The sequence below is a fragment of the Pithys albifrons genome, chromosome 3 (assembly GCF_047495875.1).
Source record: "Pithys albifrons albifrons isolate INPA30051 chromosome 3, PitAlb_v1, whole genome shotgun sequence".
Classification (NCBI taxonomy): domain Eukaryota; kingdom Metazoa; phylum Chordata; class Aves; order Passeriformes; family Thamnophilidae; genus Pithys; species Pithys albifrons.
In genome coordinates, this window is record NC_092460.1 from 52,607,427 (window position 1) to 52,624,508 (window position 17,082).

General features: G+C 43.5%; 4 protein-coding genes across 4 annotated transcripts; 2 read left to right on the plus strand and 2 right to left on the minus strand.

Moving 5' to 3' along the window:
* Positions 1 to 2,608: 2,608 nt before the first annotated feature.
* LOC139669421 (histone H4) lies at positions 2,609 to 2,950 on the plus strand. Its single transcript, XM_071549908.1, has one exon. It carries the CDS (start codon positions 2,609 to 2,611, stop codon positions 2,918 to 2,920), a length of 312 nt encoding a protein of 103 aa, XP_071406009.1. The 3' UTR covers positions 2,921 to 2,950.
* Positions 2,951 to 3,775: 825 nt separating this feature from the next.
* On the minus strand, positions 3,776 to 4,212 carry LOC139669422 (histone H3). Its single transcript, XM_071549909.1, has one exon. It carries the CDS (start codon positions 4,184 to 4,186, stop codon positions 3,776 to 3,778), a length of 411 nt encoding a protein of 136 aa, XP_071406010.1. The 5' UTR covers positions 4,187 to 4,212.
* Positions 4,213 to 5,080: 868 nt separating this feature from the next.
* LOC139669423 (histone H3) lies at positions 5,081 to 5,491 on the plus strand. The gene has a single exon (XM_071549910.1). It carries the CDS (start codon positions 5,081 to 5,083, stop codon positions 5,489 to 5,491), a length of 411 nt encoding a protein of 136 aa, XP_071406011.1.
* An 846-nt stretch (positions 5,492 to 6,337) lies between these two features.
* LOC139669424 (histone H4) lies at positions 6,338 to 6,725 on the minus strand. The gene has a single exon (XM_071549912.1). The coding sequence runs from the start codon at positions 6,708 to 6,710 to the stop codon at positions 6,399 to 6,401; it is 312 nt and encodes a 103-aa protein (XP_071406013.1). The 5' UTR covers positions 6,711 to 6,725; the 3' UTR covers positions 6,338 to 6,398.
* Positions 6,726 to 17,082: the final 10,357 nt, after the last annotated feature.

The following is a 17,082-nucleotide window of genomic DNA, read 5'->3' on the forward strand; positions in this document are numbered from 1 at the left end:
CATTACTTTAGTTTGCATATTGTTATAGTTATTATGACACTTGTAGCAGATACAGATAAAGATTTAAATTGCCCCATAAGTTCTCAAGAAAATGGTTAACAGACTTGCAGCTGATTATAACATACTGATGCAATGATTTTTTTACTGATTATGTACTCTCTTCTGTGGTCATAGTGAGATGTCGCCTTATTGCAGTGAGCAAAGGCAATTCTCTCATTATAGATTAATGAGGAACTAGGGCAACTGTTCAAATTATGTACCCTTGAGAACTACAATTTTTATTTTTATTTCTTTAATGGACCTGAGTTTTGCTGAGGTTTTCTCTGTCATTTAACCCCTAGTGCTACGTGTCCAAACTAATGAGGAAATGCAGTGCCAATAATTTGAGGGTTGGATCCTGAACTTTGATCTAAATAAAAGTTATTGTCTCCAATTAACAGTAGAAGCAACATCTGGGATTATATTTAGCAGAAAAAAATTCTTTCCATTTTGATTATTTTTTGCCTAAGAAACCCCTCTGATCCATGAGAGGACTGACTATGTCACTAACAGAAACAACGAGGAAAGGTCTGTTTACACTCTACCAAACTGCAGACAAGACAGCTTCCTAGAAAACATGATGTTAAATTATATCTAGTGTGCTCCAAATGTTGAGGAAAGAGGGTTGCAACTATTTTAATTACTGTAATCTTCTGGTCTCAGCCTCGGCATCACCCATTTCTGCCATAATTATTCAAGTCTTCAAGTTGTTGTACTGCAAGAAGGAAAAGTTATACTATGATCTTCACTTTGCATTTGGGAAGAAAATTAAAAAGAAATTAATATTTTGACATACTAAAAGATTTTGTGTAACTCCTTTAGGCTTTCTTTAGTATTCAGAACATCGTTTATAACTGCCTCAGGAAACATAACTAGACACAGAACTTCAAGTATAAAGAACAAAGCAAACTTTGTGGAGCCAAACAATAATGCGCGGCAGCAGCCTGGCAGGTCAGCTGCTGAGAAATCCTCCAGTTAGTCTTGGTTCATTTTGTTCAGTAAAAAAGCAAACATAATCTAAATTAAAGCTAAATTTGCCTGCTCGTATTATATATATGAGTGGCAATTCTTTAAATTGTTTAAAATAACAATCTGAATGGAAATGGAATTCATAGTGATTCTTATAATAACTACATTTGTACTTTATCTGCCACCTGTTACTGAAAACACATGATTATCTCAATCACATTTCTCCCTGAATTTAGGGAGTATTTTCTGCGATGAAATATTCTGGCTGTGTTGACAAGGTTCTGTAAATTATATTCGGGAATAAATTTAAATAAACTACTGTAAAAATTTAAAAGGATATAAAGAAATTTTAATAGTGAACATGTTTCAAGGGTACAAAATACTAAGAATATAGAAGTTTACAAGCACCATAGCCATATGACAGTGTAAGTAATATTTGAAATCTTAACAATTTAGAAATGCGGTATTATAACGCAATATTTATTCATTCAGTTCACAAATACAGTCCAAGATACTGTAATCAGCACGTATGGGATGTCAGTTCTCAAAAGTGTGAAACACACAGCAAAATTTCTGGATTCTTCAACCGAACAAAAAATATTTTATTACTGCTCATTTTTCAGATGCCATACAGACATCTATTGGTAATATCCGTACTGTTTTCTCTCGATTGTTGGATCCTGACATATGCCAGCGAACACTTCAGAGCCTTGCAGCTGCCGAGAGCGAGCCCGGCGCCCTGTGGCCGGGGCCACCACTGAGACCGCTCTGCGGCGCTGAGGAAGGCTGAAACGACGGGCGGACGGTCCCTTCCGCACTCCCAAACAAGCCCTCCGTATTGCCTTCAAGGAGTCTCAGACCTAAACGTTTCCCACCGACGACCCTCACTGTCGATTTTCCCTGCCGCTTCAGGCCTCTATCCCTGCTTCCCTTCACATCCACCTACAGGTCGCTCCTTGCGCGCATGAAAGCGCGGAACGCTCGGTATCCAGACCTCAGGACCTCACGGAGGAGGGGGGAGCGGTGGCAGTGTCCAGGTAGACAAAGAAAACACGGAGCCACCATGGCCAAAGCGAACAAAGAGAGCGACGCCCAGGAAACGCTCCTCTCCTGGCTCCCCGCGAGTGGAGGCGGAGAGCAGAGACAGGGCGGGAGCGCCGAGCGCAGCCCCACATTGGTCGGATTTTGCCGCAGACCCGCGGGGAGGGACGGAAAAGGGGGCGCCGCAGACCCCGCTTCTGCCACCGACGGAGACCCAGCGCTGCCGCGGAACTGTCACCCGCTCAGGGTGGCACGGCCGGGGCAACCAGCAAAGGGTCGCGCGGGCGGACAGCGGGCAGGGGCCCCGCAGCGAGGCCTCACTGCGGGAACGGCCGTGCGGGACTCGGCCCTGGAGAGGCGGAGCCGCCGCGCGTGTCCGCGAGCCAGAGCCGGGAAAGCGCCTTGGCCGCCGTCCCGCGGGAAGCCCGTGAAAGAGCAGCGCGGGGGCGGGAACTGTGACTGAGACCACGCCTCTCTCCGCAGTCCTCAACCAGGTCGGACCACACGCAATATAGAGCATGCAGGCGGTGTTTTCGGCGCTGTACAGCGTGCTGAGATCATGTCTGGCAGAGGCAAAGGCGGGAAGGGACTTGGCAAAGGCGGCGCCAAGCGCCACCGCAAGGTGCTGCGCGACAACATCCAGGGCATCACCAAGCCGGCCATCCGCCGCCTGGCTCGGCGCGGCGGCGTCAAGCGCATCTCGGGGCTCATCTACGAGGAGACGCGCGGCGTGCTCAAAGTGTTCCTGGAGAACGTGATCCGGGACGCCGTCACCTACACCGAGCACGCCAAGAGAAAGACTGTCACGGCTATGGACGTGGTCTACGCCCTTAAGCGCCAGGGACGCACCCTCTACGGTTTTGGCGGTTAAACTGAGTTTCTGGACTAACCACTGTCAAGAAAAAGGCTCTTTTCAGAGCCACCCACAGATTTCAAAAAAAAAGAGCTCTAGGTCACTATCTAATAAGGTTTTTTTAGTCGCGGTTAATTTCGTGGAAGTTGGGGTAAGGTTCTGATTTTGTGCCACCGTACCCCACCCGCAACCTTCCTACCTCTTCCTGTCCTTAAGTTTGATAGGATTAAGATTAGAAACATTGAAGTGCTTTTAATGTTAAATGCGAGACGAGGGAGTGGTAAATCGTTTGATTGAGGGATCCTGGGGTTCAAGGAAATACTTGGGGTTATTGAGATGTATGCTCGCGCTCTGCTTCTAGACACATTATTACACAAAAAAGGAACGGCTTCTCCCAGCACTGAGACTATAGTGAAATGGCGGCGCTTCTCCCTCCCGCCATTCAGAGGGCGGGACAAGAGCCTAAAAGCAGACAGAAAAAAAGCTAAGAGAAGCTGCATGCGAGCCTTGTGCTGGCAAAAGCCTTTCCGTACTTCCCCCCCGCCTTGCATGTAAGGCTGCCCCTTTTTGCTTCAGCCACCAACTCTCGGCTGCGCATCCCACACCACCCTCCTTCCGCGCACGCAGCTTAAAATGGTGAATTTCAGAACGACCGGCAGCGGGGGCCGCCCGACTGGACGCAACCGGAGGCTCCGGCACCCCCTCCCCCCCTCCCCACTATCTCAGAAGCGGCACGGCCTTCAGCACGTAGAAGTGCTTGGCGCGGGCTGCCCGTCCCTGTTTCCTAAAATAAGAGACACAGCTCTCTCCAGTGATCGTGTGGTGGCTCTTAAAAGAGCCTTTCGGTCTGGTAAGGATGGGAGAGGAGGGGACTCAGGCGCGCTCGCCGCGGATGCGACGGGCGAGCTGAATGTCCTTGGGCATGATGGTGACGCGCTTGGCGTGGATGGCACACAGGTTGGTGTCCTCGAAGAGCCCCACCAGGTAGGCCTCGCTGGCCTCCTGCAGAGCCATGACGGCCGAGCTCTGGAAGCGCAGGTCGGTCTTGAAGTCCTGCGCGATCTCGCGCACCAGACGCTGGAAGGGCAGCTTGCGGATCAGCAGCTCGGTCGACTTCTGGTAGCGCCGGATCTCGCGCAGCGCCACCGTGCCGGGCCGGTAGCGATGCGGCTTCTTGACGCCGCCCGTGGCCGGCGCGCTCTTGCGGGCCGCCTTGGTGGCCAACTGCTTGCGGGGCGCCTTGCCGCCCGTCGACTTACGCGCTGTCTGCTTCGTGCGCGCCATCGCTACACTTCCCCTACCTCTATAAAGAAAACTTAAAAACAGTTAAAACACTGGTACTCTCGAGTCCTATCGGCTGACTTTTATAGGCAAGTTCTGCTCCTTGATTGGCTGACGGGATCGGCAGAGCTCATTGGGCCAATTTGAAAATCCCGCGTTAACCCCCTCTTGGCTGAGCTGTTCTCTTGAATACTTAGGTTTTTCTTTTGGTCCTCATTTTCTTCGGAGTCCATACTTCAGCTCTTTAACCACTTGCTTTCAGTAATTGTCCCCTTCATCGAGACAATTCTCATTCAGTCCGCAAGATCAGCCTGTTACCAAAGCTTGGTAAAAATTAAAACCTGTTTTTCTAAAATTATCAGTTTTTGGGGGGAGGCGTGTGTGTGGGTAGGTGGGTGGGTGTGCGTCCGTGGGTTTACTACCTACCGAAATTCTATTATCTATAAAGCCCGTCGCTTATATTTTGTAATTCTAGATTTGCTTCCAGAAGAACCGAATGCTGTATGTGCAATCCAGAACGAACCCCCTTACGACTTTTCTGGTTTTTCTTTTTAGCAGTTATGTAGTATAAGTGATCACATTGTTAACTGAAAAGGCACAGCCGGTAAGTACTATTCAGATTTTGAAACAAATTGGAGGGGGGAAAAAGCACTACAGGAAAACACAATACAAATAAAACACTGCAAGATGCTGAGAGACGTTTTTTTTTTAACGAAAGACGGCCAAGTCCCTTTGTACTGAGTAGGAGCTCGGAGTGCCCTCGGCTACCTCTTTTAGCCAATTGCTTCTCTTCTTCCTTGACCAATTAGAGGAGGGAAGGCGTGGCTGCAACGGACTATAAAGCGAGCCCACAAAAGAAAGGGTTTTGTCTAGGGGTAGAAGACACGAAAATTTGGTATGGCGCGCACGAAGCAGACAGCGCGTAAGTCGACGGGCGGCAAGGCGCCCCGCAAGCAGTTGGCCACCAAGGCGGCCCGCAAGAGCGCGCCGGCCACGGGCGGCGTTAAGAAGCCGCATCGCTACCGGCCCGGCACGGTGGCGCTGCGCGAGATCCGGCGCTACCAGAAGTCGACCGAGCTGCTGATCCGCAAGCTGCCCTTCCAGCGCCTGGTGCGCGAGATCGCGCAGGATTTCAAGACCGACCTGCGCTTCCAGAGCTCGGCCGTCATGGCTCTGCAGGAGGCCAGCGAGGCCTACCTGGTGGGGCTCTTCGAGGACACCAACCTGTGCGCCATCCACGCCAAGCGCGTCACCATCATGCCCAAGGACATTCAGCTCGCCCGTCGCATCCGCGGCGAGCGCGCCTGAGTCCCCTCCTCTCCCATCCTTACCAGACCGAAAGGCTCTTTTAAGAGCCACCACACGATCACTGGAGAGAGCTGTGTCTCTTATTTTAGGAAACAGGGACGCGCAGCCCGCGCCAAACACTTCCCGTGCTCAAGGCCGTGCCGCTTCTGGGATAGGGGAGGCGGGGGGGAGGGGGTGCCGGAGCCTCCGGTTGCGTCCAGTTGGGTGGTCCCCGCTGCCGTCCGTAGGTGTCGGTCGCTCTGAAATTCACCATTTCAAGCTGCGTGCGCGGGAGAAACGTGGTGTGGGATGCGCAGCCGACAGTGGTGGCTGGAGCAGAAAGGCAGCCTTACATGCAAGAGGGCAGTACGGAAAGGCTTTTCAGCACAAGGCTCGCATGCAGCCTCTTCGCTGTGCTTTGCTCTGCAGTCTCTAGGGCGCTATCGTGTTCTTACCTTTTTTTCTACCGTTTTTCGGCTCTGTTCCGCCCTCCGAATGGCGAGAGGGGAGAGCGCCGCCATTTCACGGTCTTTTAAATCTACATTTTTTTCTTTCCTACCTATTCCATTACTTTCTGGATGATAGTGAGTCTGAAAACTGGAGCGAGAGGCAATATAAAGGGGCGGAACCTCAGTAGCAGTTTTTTTTGAGAGCCCTAAATCAAGCGTTCTACACCTTATCACCTTATATTCTTTCCCAAGCAGTAAACTCATTCTCACCTTTCAAATCACAGCACGCAGCCTCAAACTCGGCAGGAATAGGGGATGATATAGGGGACGTCTGGTGGACCCAAAGTTAAAACCATACCTCCACCTCCCTTTCACACACAAATCTAAACAGCAATTTAAAGCTCTTTTTCGTGAAATTTATGAGTGGCTCTGAAAAGAGCCTTAAGTTTTACAATAGAGAGCCAGTCCAGAAATCGAGTTTAGCCGCCGAAGCCGTAGAGGGTGCGTCCCTGGCGCTTAAGGGCGTAGACCACGTCCATGGCCGTGACAGTCTTCCTCTTGGCGTGCTCGGTATAGGTGACGGCGTCCCGGATCACGTTCTCCAGGAACACTTTAAGCACACCGCGCGTCTCCTCGTAGATGAGCCCCGAGATGCGCTTGACGCCGCCGCGCCGAGCCAGGCGGCGGATGGCCGGCTTGGTGATGCCCTGGATGTTGTCGCGCAGCACCTTGCGGTGGCGCTTGGCGCCGCCTTTGCCGAGCCCCTTCCCGCCTTTGCCTCTGCCAGACATAGTCTCCACGTAACAGCGCCAATCTCTGCGGTATGACCTGGCTCCTGCATGCTCTATATTGCGTGTGGTCCGACCTGGTTGAGGACTGCGGCGGGGGCAGGACCGGGGCGGTCTCTGTTCCGCGTGCAGGGCCGTTCGCGCCATCCCTCCCACAGGGGGCGGGGCAGCCGCGCGCTGCCGGTCGGACCCGGCCCCGCCTCCAGGAGGCCCCACCGGCCCCCTCCGCTCCGCGCTGCGCCACAACAAAGGGTCTGGCGGGGCAGCGGAGAAGGGCGGTGGTCCCGGTACTATAGTAAATCTGTCCTTTTTTTTCCGAGAGCTGAGAAAATGTAGTAACACGTCTTTTATTTTGTTTTAGGGGTTTTTTTTTTCAGTGAGGGCGACACCTCCTTACTTTTGCAGGAAGGAAAGTCTTGTGCATGCTCACGTGGCTTTGTGATGTCTATAAGACTGACCCAGATGAAGGAGTTGATTTGTGTCTCTTGCTGATGTATCTATGAAAAAAATCTACATTACTCTATGAGCTTTTAAAGATTTGGAATGTCTCTGATCATTTTCATGGTCTTACTCTTTGTTCGGCCATAATAAAAGATTACTTTTGCTGTTTCTTTCTTCACATACTACTACTTTTTGAACACAAAACATGTTCTGGAGATGGTGGTTTCTGCAGAGCTGCCTAATGGCTCCATGAGTCCATTATGCTTCACTGAGTCATGAAAGCCTTCAAACCTGATATGTGGACATAGAGTTTCACATTTTCTGTCAGTATTTAAATTTACCGTGAATATATATTTGAGGTATTCTTACTTTGTTATTGAAGGATCATCAAATAAATGCTATTCCATACAGTTCTAACTTACTATCTCTTTCTCAGCAGGGTTTTTTTCCGTGGTTAATTATACCTGTTGCAATTTACAGATTTTTTTTTTGATGGTCACATATTTCTCATTTTGTCTTATTCTCCCAATCTTTTCCCTATTTTGAAAGGATGCCCACTACTATAGAATGCTTCTTGAATGTGAAAATGTTTTGCTTTGTAATTTCACGTACTTTTCCTTTTGAGCCATCACTTCTCTGTTGCTGTAGTCTGTACTTTTCCATCACTTTTCCTTGAAAAAGGACTTTTTCTCAGGGAGTGTGGGAGGCTAGATGGTACAGGAGAAAGACTTTGACATGTATTTTTCTCTCTCTGTGGCCTTTTGGTATGTGTGTTATTTAATTCAGGTTATGCCTGGCCACCATTTTGCTATGTATCTTCATGTGTAGATGGCCAGCTTTGTAGTGTTTATATCACTTTATTCATATCTCATTATTTAGTTCTACATATAAAGCAAAGACATATTTAGCTTTGCATATAAAGCTTAATGATGCTCTTAGGACAGACAAAGCCCCCCAGTTAATCATAATGTTGTGGTTTAACCCCTGAGAGCAACCAGGCACCATGCGGTTGGTTTAGTCACTCCTTCATCAGTGGGATCAGGGAGATACTCAGAAGGGTAAAAGCCAGAAAACTCATGGGTTGAGGTAAAGAGAGATTAATAGGCAAAGTTAAAACCACGCACACAAGCAAAGCGAAATAAGGAATTAATTCACTGTTTCCCATGGTAAGGCAGGTGTTCAGCTATCCCCAGGAGAGCAGGGCCTATCACGTGTACAAGTTAGTTGGAAAGACAAATGCCGTTAATACAAATATCCCCCTCCTTCCTCCTTTCTTTCCTGCACTTTATATACTGAGTGTGATGTCTTACAGTCTGGAATACCATTTTGCTCAGTTTGGGTCACCTGTCCTGGTTGTCTCCTCCCAACCTCCCCTGCCCTCCCAAACTTCCTTGCCAGCATGGCAGTATGAAAAGCAGAAAAGCCCTTGGCTCTGTGTAAGCCCTGCTCAGCAATAACAAAAATATATTATCGAGCCTGTGTTCAGCACAAATCCAAAACACAGCCCCATACTAACCACTGTGAAGAATGTTAACTCCATCCCAGCAAAACTCAGCATATTTAGGTTCAGTCTTTGCACACTATTTACCAGTGTGCTTACTATTTGAGGAAAAAAAAATTCTGTGCAGTTTTCACCTGCCCTGCCACCCCTTTTGTGGGTTACAGCATGGGTAAAACACAGTAAGTAACTCAATAAAGCTTCTGCATAACTATAAGGCATATTCTTTCCTGCCTATTACTTTTCTCAGTATTTGATACCATGCACCTTTTCCATGCCCATAGTGAGTATCGTTTTTCCTCTTTATCTAGATTCAAATGACCTCTTTTTATCTCTTCAGGACTGCAGTAAGATTTGTCCTTATCATCTGGTGCCATTTAGTTTTAATCAAGTTATTCTTTGCATATCTTTTCTATAGCTTTGCTTTCATGTCACCTAACTCATTCATATGTACAGGTGTTAATAATTTTGTAGATTATCCAGTTAAAATATTAATTTTTTAAGTGGTTTTTCCTTGCAAGCTGCCCTACTCACCTCCCATGCCCACTGTTGATTGATGCTTTGTCAAAAAGTTGCAATCTCTTTTAGTGTGCATTTCTCATGCTTTTTATTTCCCTAGATCTCTTTGTGTGGCATTTATTGTACAGTTAATATTTTTTCATTAAATTTAACCTTTACTTACTTTTGCATCATATTTTCTTGATTCTCTTTATATTAGACTTCTTTAAATAACCAACTTTTTCTCCTTATCCAGGGTCCATTACTTCATAAGAGTGAAAACTCAGGTGAAGAACCAAAATGCTATCAATGCAATTTTTTTTCCTAACCTAAGGAATAGTTTAGCTTCAAAGGAATGAAACTCACAGATTGTTTAAAGAGCAAATTTTTATTGTACCTTATATTACACAGAATCCTTGTAGATATGACAACATTGTACAGGTATACAGAATAGACTAGTGCATTACAGTGCTCTTGGGTTATTTGAGGAAATATTCTATACTTCATGATTGTTCAAGTGAAGCAATGCTTACCCAAAGCATTATCCTTTTCACATCAGGCAGTTTGATTTTCTTGTTTTTATTTTAACATGGGGTGTATGTGTAGTATTTTTCTAAGCTTTTCACTGGCAGCTGTAGGTATAAAGTAATAATGTGCATATTATTGAAGAATTATGACATTCCTGGAAAATACACAAAATTAGATCAAAAGGAGGGGCAAACAACCCACTTACAGGAACTCGAACCTTTCAATGTTATGGAAAAGAAAGGAGGAGTTCTAAGCTATTTGAATTCACTGAATTCTGGAGTAACACTTCAGTTTCTAATGTGATATCTTTTATTTTATTGTCAGTCTCATATTCTATGGCCAGTGTTCATCCTTCACTCCTGGTGGTTAAACTGCATTGATTATCTTGTTACTCAGAACCCAGAAGTGAATATATGAACTACAAAAGAAAAATTAATTCTCTTTTTATTTTACAATGAGCTCTTCCTATTAATCAAAACAGTATGAGAAGAGCAAAAAGTTTTGCTGACCAGGCAGCATGAGTTGGAAGACCCCTGAGCTGTCTCCTTTGTTATGGGAAGCCAGTCAGGGCACATTTGAGTGAAGGAACAGGCTGACTGATGGCAGGAATGAGTGAATGACTCCACTCCTTTGCCAACTCTAGGAGTATCAGCAGACTTTAGCACTCCTATTTCTGCATCAGCTTCCAATCTCTCATCCTGACATTTCTTCTAACACTTCTGTCCTTCCCGAGAGACAACCATCCCCTTGAAGAGGCTGTTGAAATATTGTGAGTTTCAAATTTTAAGACTTTGTGGTAGGTTTTTTAAACCAGCAAAAAGTATCATGATAAAAATATTGGAAATTGAAGATACATATTTGTTTCATTTCCTAAAGCAAAAGCTTGTAATAAGTTTGCTACTTTATTTAGGTGAGCCATTTGTGAGGTAAAGGAATCATCTTGTTTTCCACCATGTTCCTAGGGAAATAGAAGTGTTCTCAGATCATTATCACATGAAATGTAGATGTCCAACTACAAACAGAGATGGATTTTTGCCTACAGGGACAATCAACATGACTAAATATTACAGAATTTCTCTAATTCCATGGAGAAAAAATAAAGTATTTTTGCAAGTGTCATCACAAGTTTGTTGATTACAATACAAGCGAAATTAAGGCTCTGAGCACTCTACTCATATGGAAACTCCAAGATGTTAATTCCTGCACACACCACCTTCAAGGATACTGAAGACAGGCCCATCAGCATGACTGGTGCTTATCCCCACACATTTCACATCTCAGTTTGCCCCTAAACTACTGCCGGACTGAAGTTTGGTCAGCTCAGTCCTAGTTTTGATTCTTGCTCACCAGGACTAACCTAACAAATCTGGCATCTGGACTGACTGGTCTTTCTGCCCCACGGCACAGCAGGATTGTGTAGCACTTGTGCATCTGCCTCCAGGCTCTACCTGCAACTGTGTGCTGAAGACCAGAGCCAGTACACTTACAGTTGAACTTCTCTAGGTGGAAGATGAAAATCAGCATGAACCATGATAGCTCATATCCAGGCACAGTGGAGTCCATCTCTGACAGGGCTTTAAAAATACTTAAAAATCACATATGTTTTTTTTAACTACTGATGCTTAAAAATGTTACCTTTTCATGCATTGATGAGTTTATGAAGAAACCCTCAATAACTCTTGCTGTTTATCACCACATTCACTGAGATGGACCAGGGAAAACTTGGTCTGAAAACAAAACAAAACCAAAAAAACACCACACAGGAGAAAGACAGTTAGGAAGTTTTTCACAAGATAATTTTTTCATGTTTTTTTTATTTTTCTGTATATAGTGATTAACTATTGATCTTATTAGTACTATCCAGTGCTGCTGCTATTGTGCATGAGCTTCTTGTGGCTACACAGTCCTTCAGCAAGGTCCTTAGCAACCTGCACACCCACAAGATTAGTAAGTAGTTGGATCTTCAACACCTATAAGGACATATGGACTTAGACTTCTGGATCATAATGGATTATAGCAAATACCACCATCATTTTAGTGAAGAACAAAAAAATCTTCAGGTATGCAACAGTGAACTTGCCATGATCTTTACACCACAAACATCTTGGGCTGTTCATCTTTAAGTGTTTTGAATGTCATTAAATGACAAACTTCAGTTTTCTCATTTATTCACTTTTTTTTTACCATAGTTTTCAGTTTCACTGCCTGTCCTCCCTCTGTGCCTGATCCTTAACTCTGTCTTCAGAACTGTCTAACCACCATTTTGCATCTTTACTGCACCCTCCGGTTTATCATAATAAAAAAATCTTCCCACATCTGAAAACAAATAAAAAATAACTAAAACAAACATGTTCAATGCTCAGAAGCACTGCAATGCAAATAACTTGAATGTCAAGAATCACTAAAAGAGGAAACAAAAGGTAAAACAGGATATTGTATCTTAGTACCATTGTAGCATTGTGTGAAATAGTTGCACCTTCAGTACTGCATAAATTTCTGGCCTCTAAAGAAATAAGTAAATTATTGCAAGTGGTGAAAAAAGTTCTGAGGAAAGTGATAACATTATTTAAGGTCTAAAACAGCTTCTTTACTAAGAATACTAGGACACTTTCAGAACAGAGACCACTACTGGCTGATGCTCTTGCCTGTTTTCACTATCTATAAGGTCACTGTTTAAATCTATCAAATTTAATGAGGTCTAATCTAATTATAAAATTAGTTTTTAAACAAAAAGTTCTTGAAACCAGAAAGGCTGTCTAAATTTCATAGGCAGTTTCCTTGAGTAAATGGACTCCCTTTCTCTATACATATTTTCCAAATCAAAGAGAAGAGATGAAGATGATGTGTGGAAAGATGAGATTAGGGCCATCTCTGTCTTTTATAGAAATCAATTCTGGACTACACAGCTACTTGCATAAGCAGTTCCTAATGCCAGTGGTAAATAGTTCATAAACTATTAAATTACATGTATGTCCTGAGGACCAACTTTGCTTTTTCTGTAAGGTAAAAAAAAACTGAGCAAAGAAATCCCCCCCCCCCAAAAAAAAACCCACTAATCCCAAACAAACCCCCAACTTTTCCCTCTCCCCTGCAAAAAAAAAACACCAACAAAAAAAACCCTAAACCAAACAACAACAAAACAACTTCTCCTAAAAAAAACTCCTCCCTATTCAAGTTCTTCACTTTTTTCAGGGTTTCCAAGTTGCTAGCATCCTAATTTGGGCTGGTATTTTCATGGTTCTCTCAGAAACTAGTTGGGAAGGCAATAGAGGGATTCATGACAGGAAAAAGCTCCAGTGCTTTTAGGAAGAGGGCTTGTTTTCTGCTTGAAATCCCCCCCTACATGTGAGGAGCAGTATCATTTGCATGCAGAGTGCAGAGACCTGAAACAAGCAAACTCTCAAAGATGTGATATATAGAGATGACTTCTGTAGAGGAAAAAAAGGGTTTTTTGCATTAGCCTAGTTAGTATGGCAGAGTTTTTTCTGTACCATGCACCCAAGCATCAAGTTTTTTAGGACAAAATGGACAAGAGGAGGGGAAAGATTTAATGATCACAGGTTTATGTAAGTATTTGATCATGTAGGAGGGTCCATTGCTCTCTCAGTTGTGAAGCCTGCAAAATCTAACAGAGCAATCTAGAAATCTGTACTGTTCCATGGGTTATTTTGGTTTTGTAGTGTTTTGGGGTTGTTTTTTTTGGGGGGTGTGGGAGGGTTTTTTCTTTTGTATGGTTGGTTGTTTTTGTTTCGCTGTGGTTTTTCTTCCCCTTAGCCTGGACAGCAGACACGGTATAAATAAATGGTAGTCAAAAAAAAAAATTAGCAGATGATAAAAGAAAGACTAGAAGTATTCAAAACGCAGGCTGGTTTTAACAGCCAGAGCGAGATGTTTATCATTCCATCATGGTGTCAACCAGCAGATTTATCTTCCTTATCTGTGGATTAACGAAAAGAAAATTAGTAGGGAAAGGACAGGTGGACGGGAAGCTGTGGCAGCGAAGGTAACCAGTAGATGGAGGCGAAGGGAGAGAGGAGGAGGCGGAAGAGGGAGGGAAGCTGCTTCCCGGGCAGGATTGGTCAGGAATTGCCGCAGCCCAGGCGGGTGGTGCCTGGGCCCCCCTGCTCCCCGCTGGGAACCAACCGGAGCTGAGCGGGGTCACCGTCTTGGGGTAAATTCCCCAAACAGATCAGTCCTCCCCTGTACTCAGCTGTGTGACAGTGATGATAAGGATCGCACAAGATGCAAAGAGAAAGACACAGGAGGACTTCACGGCAAACTGTTTTTCTATTATTATTAGCTACGTGCAGAGAATTTACCTGCAAACACACAGTTTTCTGCTGCATTTCTCTAGCTGTAGTGCAATTGGCTCGTAGACTTTCAAACAAACTTCCTGAATGTCAGCATCAATGCCTCCAAAATTGTGCGGAGACAAGTGAATTTCTTTCATGTTTACCAAAGTCTAAACCGATCCTGTACTATGCATTTGAGAGAAATACACAGTAACTTTTCTTCTTTAAAAAATTCATTTGGTGTCTAAGTAGGTCTGTTTTAAAGTGCTTTGTAAAGTAAAATACTAATTATATTATTCAAATGGTTTCCATAACGTTACACCATATTTGTAGGATACTCCTACTTTATTGTATTTTTATATGTTACATAAGGTGGCAGAATGTGCTAAAGAAACTGAAAACTTGAGTGAATTATTTTTGAGAGTCATTTCCTAAAAGAACTATAAAAGTTTAACCTTTACAAAGACTATGTGACGTAAATGTTAAAATAACTTTCACAAGGAGTAAAAATCACAGGAATAGCATTGGTACGAGGTAATAAATTCCATTCACTTTTGTTGGCCTAGGAAAATACTCCAGCTTGACTACGTTATTGATAAATTTGCTAGCCTAAGGCAATTTCTCATGAGAAAAAAGATAAAAAATTAAAATCACATTATCCTCTAAGAATTTGGAAGACTGCTTACTACCAAGAGAGCCTGAACAATACTTTTATCCTGTCCTAAATCAGGTAACTACAGGAAAAACTAAGCACAGATAGTCTTTTTCAAAAGCAAACAAACCAACCCAAAACCAAATCAACAAAAACAAAATCAAAACAACGTGAATAAGACTTCGTGAAGGAAAAGAATATCCAAGGACTCTTTTTCACACTCTATTGTTACTATGACAAAGGCTAAAAGTGAATATTCTTTTATTATTTCCCTTTTTTTTAAATTTGTTTCTCAGCATACTTGGAAAGGTTTTTGGAACTGAGCATAATTTATTTTTCTTTTATTAATATTGTCTTGAATAACAGAGAGCTCTTAAGTAACTACAGGTTGAATAACATTCTTCGGAGCAAGGAATCTGAGAGATAGCACTACCTATGCTACTGTTAGTACTTCAAAGCATAAGGATATATTTTGTGTGGACTTAAAAGTGAAAAGTAAATTAGGGTCATGTATCACAGTAAACATTTATTTTGTGACTACCACCATCTGTGATGCTCTTAAATCTAAAGCCTCCCTACCTTTTGAGAATTTAGGTTGGCTAAATAGTTGAAATGAAATTTGGGAAGGGAAAGTCCACATCTACAACGAAATAAAATACTGCATTTTTCAAGAAAACACTTCTTCCTCTCATCTGTCACAAAAGCAAGTAGGTGATACAATAAATTTCTCTTTTCTATTTCAATATATACAAACCTTTTATTTAACTATGATATACAGATAGAGAGAATGTGTTCATTTATAACAAGCACAGTTACCTGAGGTAGAAATACATTAAATGGGAATGACTGGCCAGGAGAAATACAGACATGCAGTCATTGCAGGAAAACATTCCAGGCATAATGTAGCTGAAGAAAAAAAGATTTAGTGTACAGAACTTCTCAGTTTTCCGCTAGTAATAGAAACATACTGAAACCCATCACGAAAATCTTGTTGGTGGCATAGAGAACAGAATATTGTTTATAAATTTCTATATAAGGAAACTGAGCTTGTCACATGCACCATATCAAGGGGGAAACGCCTAGAAAGTCAGCAGAGGAAATGGTAAACTTCATGAATTACAATACTGAATTTAACTAGTTTCTAGTGAGGAACATAATAGAAAAAACTTTAGACTAGATTTCAGTCTACTCATATCTTAAAAACTGTTAGAATATGTGTGTTTTCAAACGCTTTTTTAAACATCAGTGGGGAAAAAAAACAAAAGAACCACCTCTCTTCCAATTTCCAATAGAAGCAGAAGAGATATACTTAAGTGCCTGAGAAGGAAGTCTGAGCATCGCTTTTGGAGAGAAATGAACCCTGCTCGCATTATGTATTCCAGGGCAAAAATGTAACCCGGGAGGCCTCTGTTTCAGAATTTTCAAATGGCCCAATCAGAACTTTGAACAAATCAATTCCCTGCTTTAGACCTACGTAATCTCTTCCTCCCACAGTAAATAAACTCCAATAAAAGACTATTTGCCAAATATACTAAATACAGAAAAATTGAGATTATTAAACAAACAAAAAAATCCTTAAGTGTTTTAAATCTAATTCAAGCCTCAATTTCAGTATGGTTACTAATAAAGGCCTGCAGTTAATTTTGTTTCAAGTCCAACCCTGAATGATATGTGATTAATACCTAATGCAATTTCTTTCAACAAGGCAGAGATGATAAAAAGAAAAAGTCCTCTGCCTATTTCGGCAAAGAAAAAGAAAAGATAAACTAAAATAACATAAAAATAACCACACAAACAAAAACCAAACAAACCAAAACAACGCAAGCCGAAAATTGTGAAAGAATGACGTACTGTTTAAAAGCAGTTCGCGATTCTCACCTTGTTTGTAAGCAAGACTTCAGCTGGGCAATCCCGCGGTATCTCCCTCTGCTTGAAAAACATTTTGCATTAACACAGTGCCCCAGTGACTCACTCCTCTGCCTCCTGAGAGAACACTGCAAAAAAACCCCAAACTGCAGAGTTTTCCTCGCCTTAGCTCTCAAGAGCTGTTTTAAAGAACAAAGAAAACACCTTCCCCAGCGTTCAGGAAGCCTCGTTCGAAGGCTCCGAGCTCCCGGCATTCCTGCATTCCTGCTTCCTCTTCGAGAAGGTTTTTAGTTCCGGATTAAATATTACTGAATGAAAAATAAATAAACTCTCTTTAATCAACATCTGCCTAACAAATGAAGGAATGTGGTGTTCTGTACGGTGGGGAAAAAAAAAGTTAACAAGGTTAAGCAGAGGCAACAGAGAGCGGAGGAGTTGTTGATGCTTCCCAGCAGTGCGCGCTCCCCGAGGCGCCAATGGCGGGCAGGCTCCTCCCTGAAACTACCGATCACTCCCATAGTATCTTGATTTACATGTCCCTGGCACTCCGGGATCCCAAGCCAGATGCGGCGACCCCAAAGCCCGCGACCCCCCGTCACC

Excerpts from the sequence above, each read along its gene's own strand:
- LOC139669421 (XM_071549908.1), top strand. The coding sequence starts at position 2,609 with ATGTCTGGCAGAGGCAAAGGCGGGAAGGGACTTGGCAAAGGCGGCGCC.
- LOC139669422 (XM_071549909.1), bottom strand. The coding sequence starts at position 4,186 with ATGGCGCGCACGAAGCAGACAGCGCGTAAGTCGACGGGCGGCAAGGCG.
- LOC139669424 (XM_071549912.1), bottom strand. The coding sequence starts at position 6,710 with ATGTCTGGCAGAGGCAAAGGCGGGAAGGGGCTCGGCAAAGGCGGCGCC.
- LOC139669423 (XM_071549910.1), top strand. The coding sequence starts at position 5,081 with ATGGCGCGCACGAAGCAGACAGCGCGTAAGTCGACGGGCGGCAAGGCG.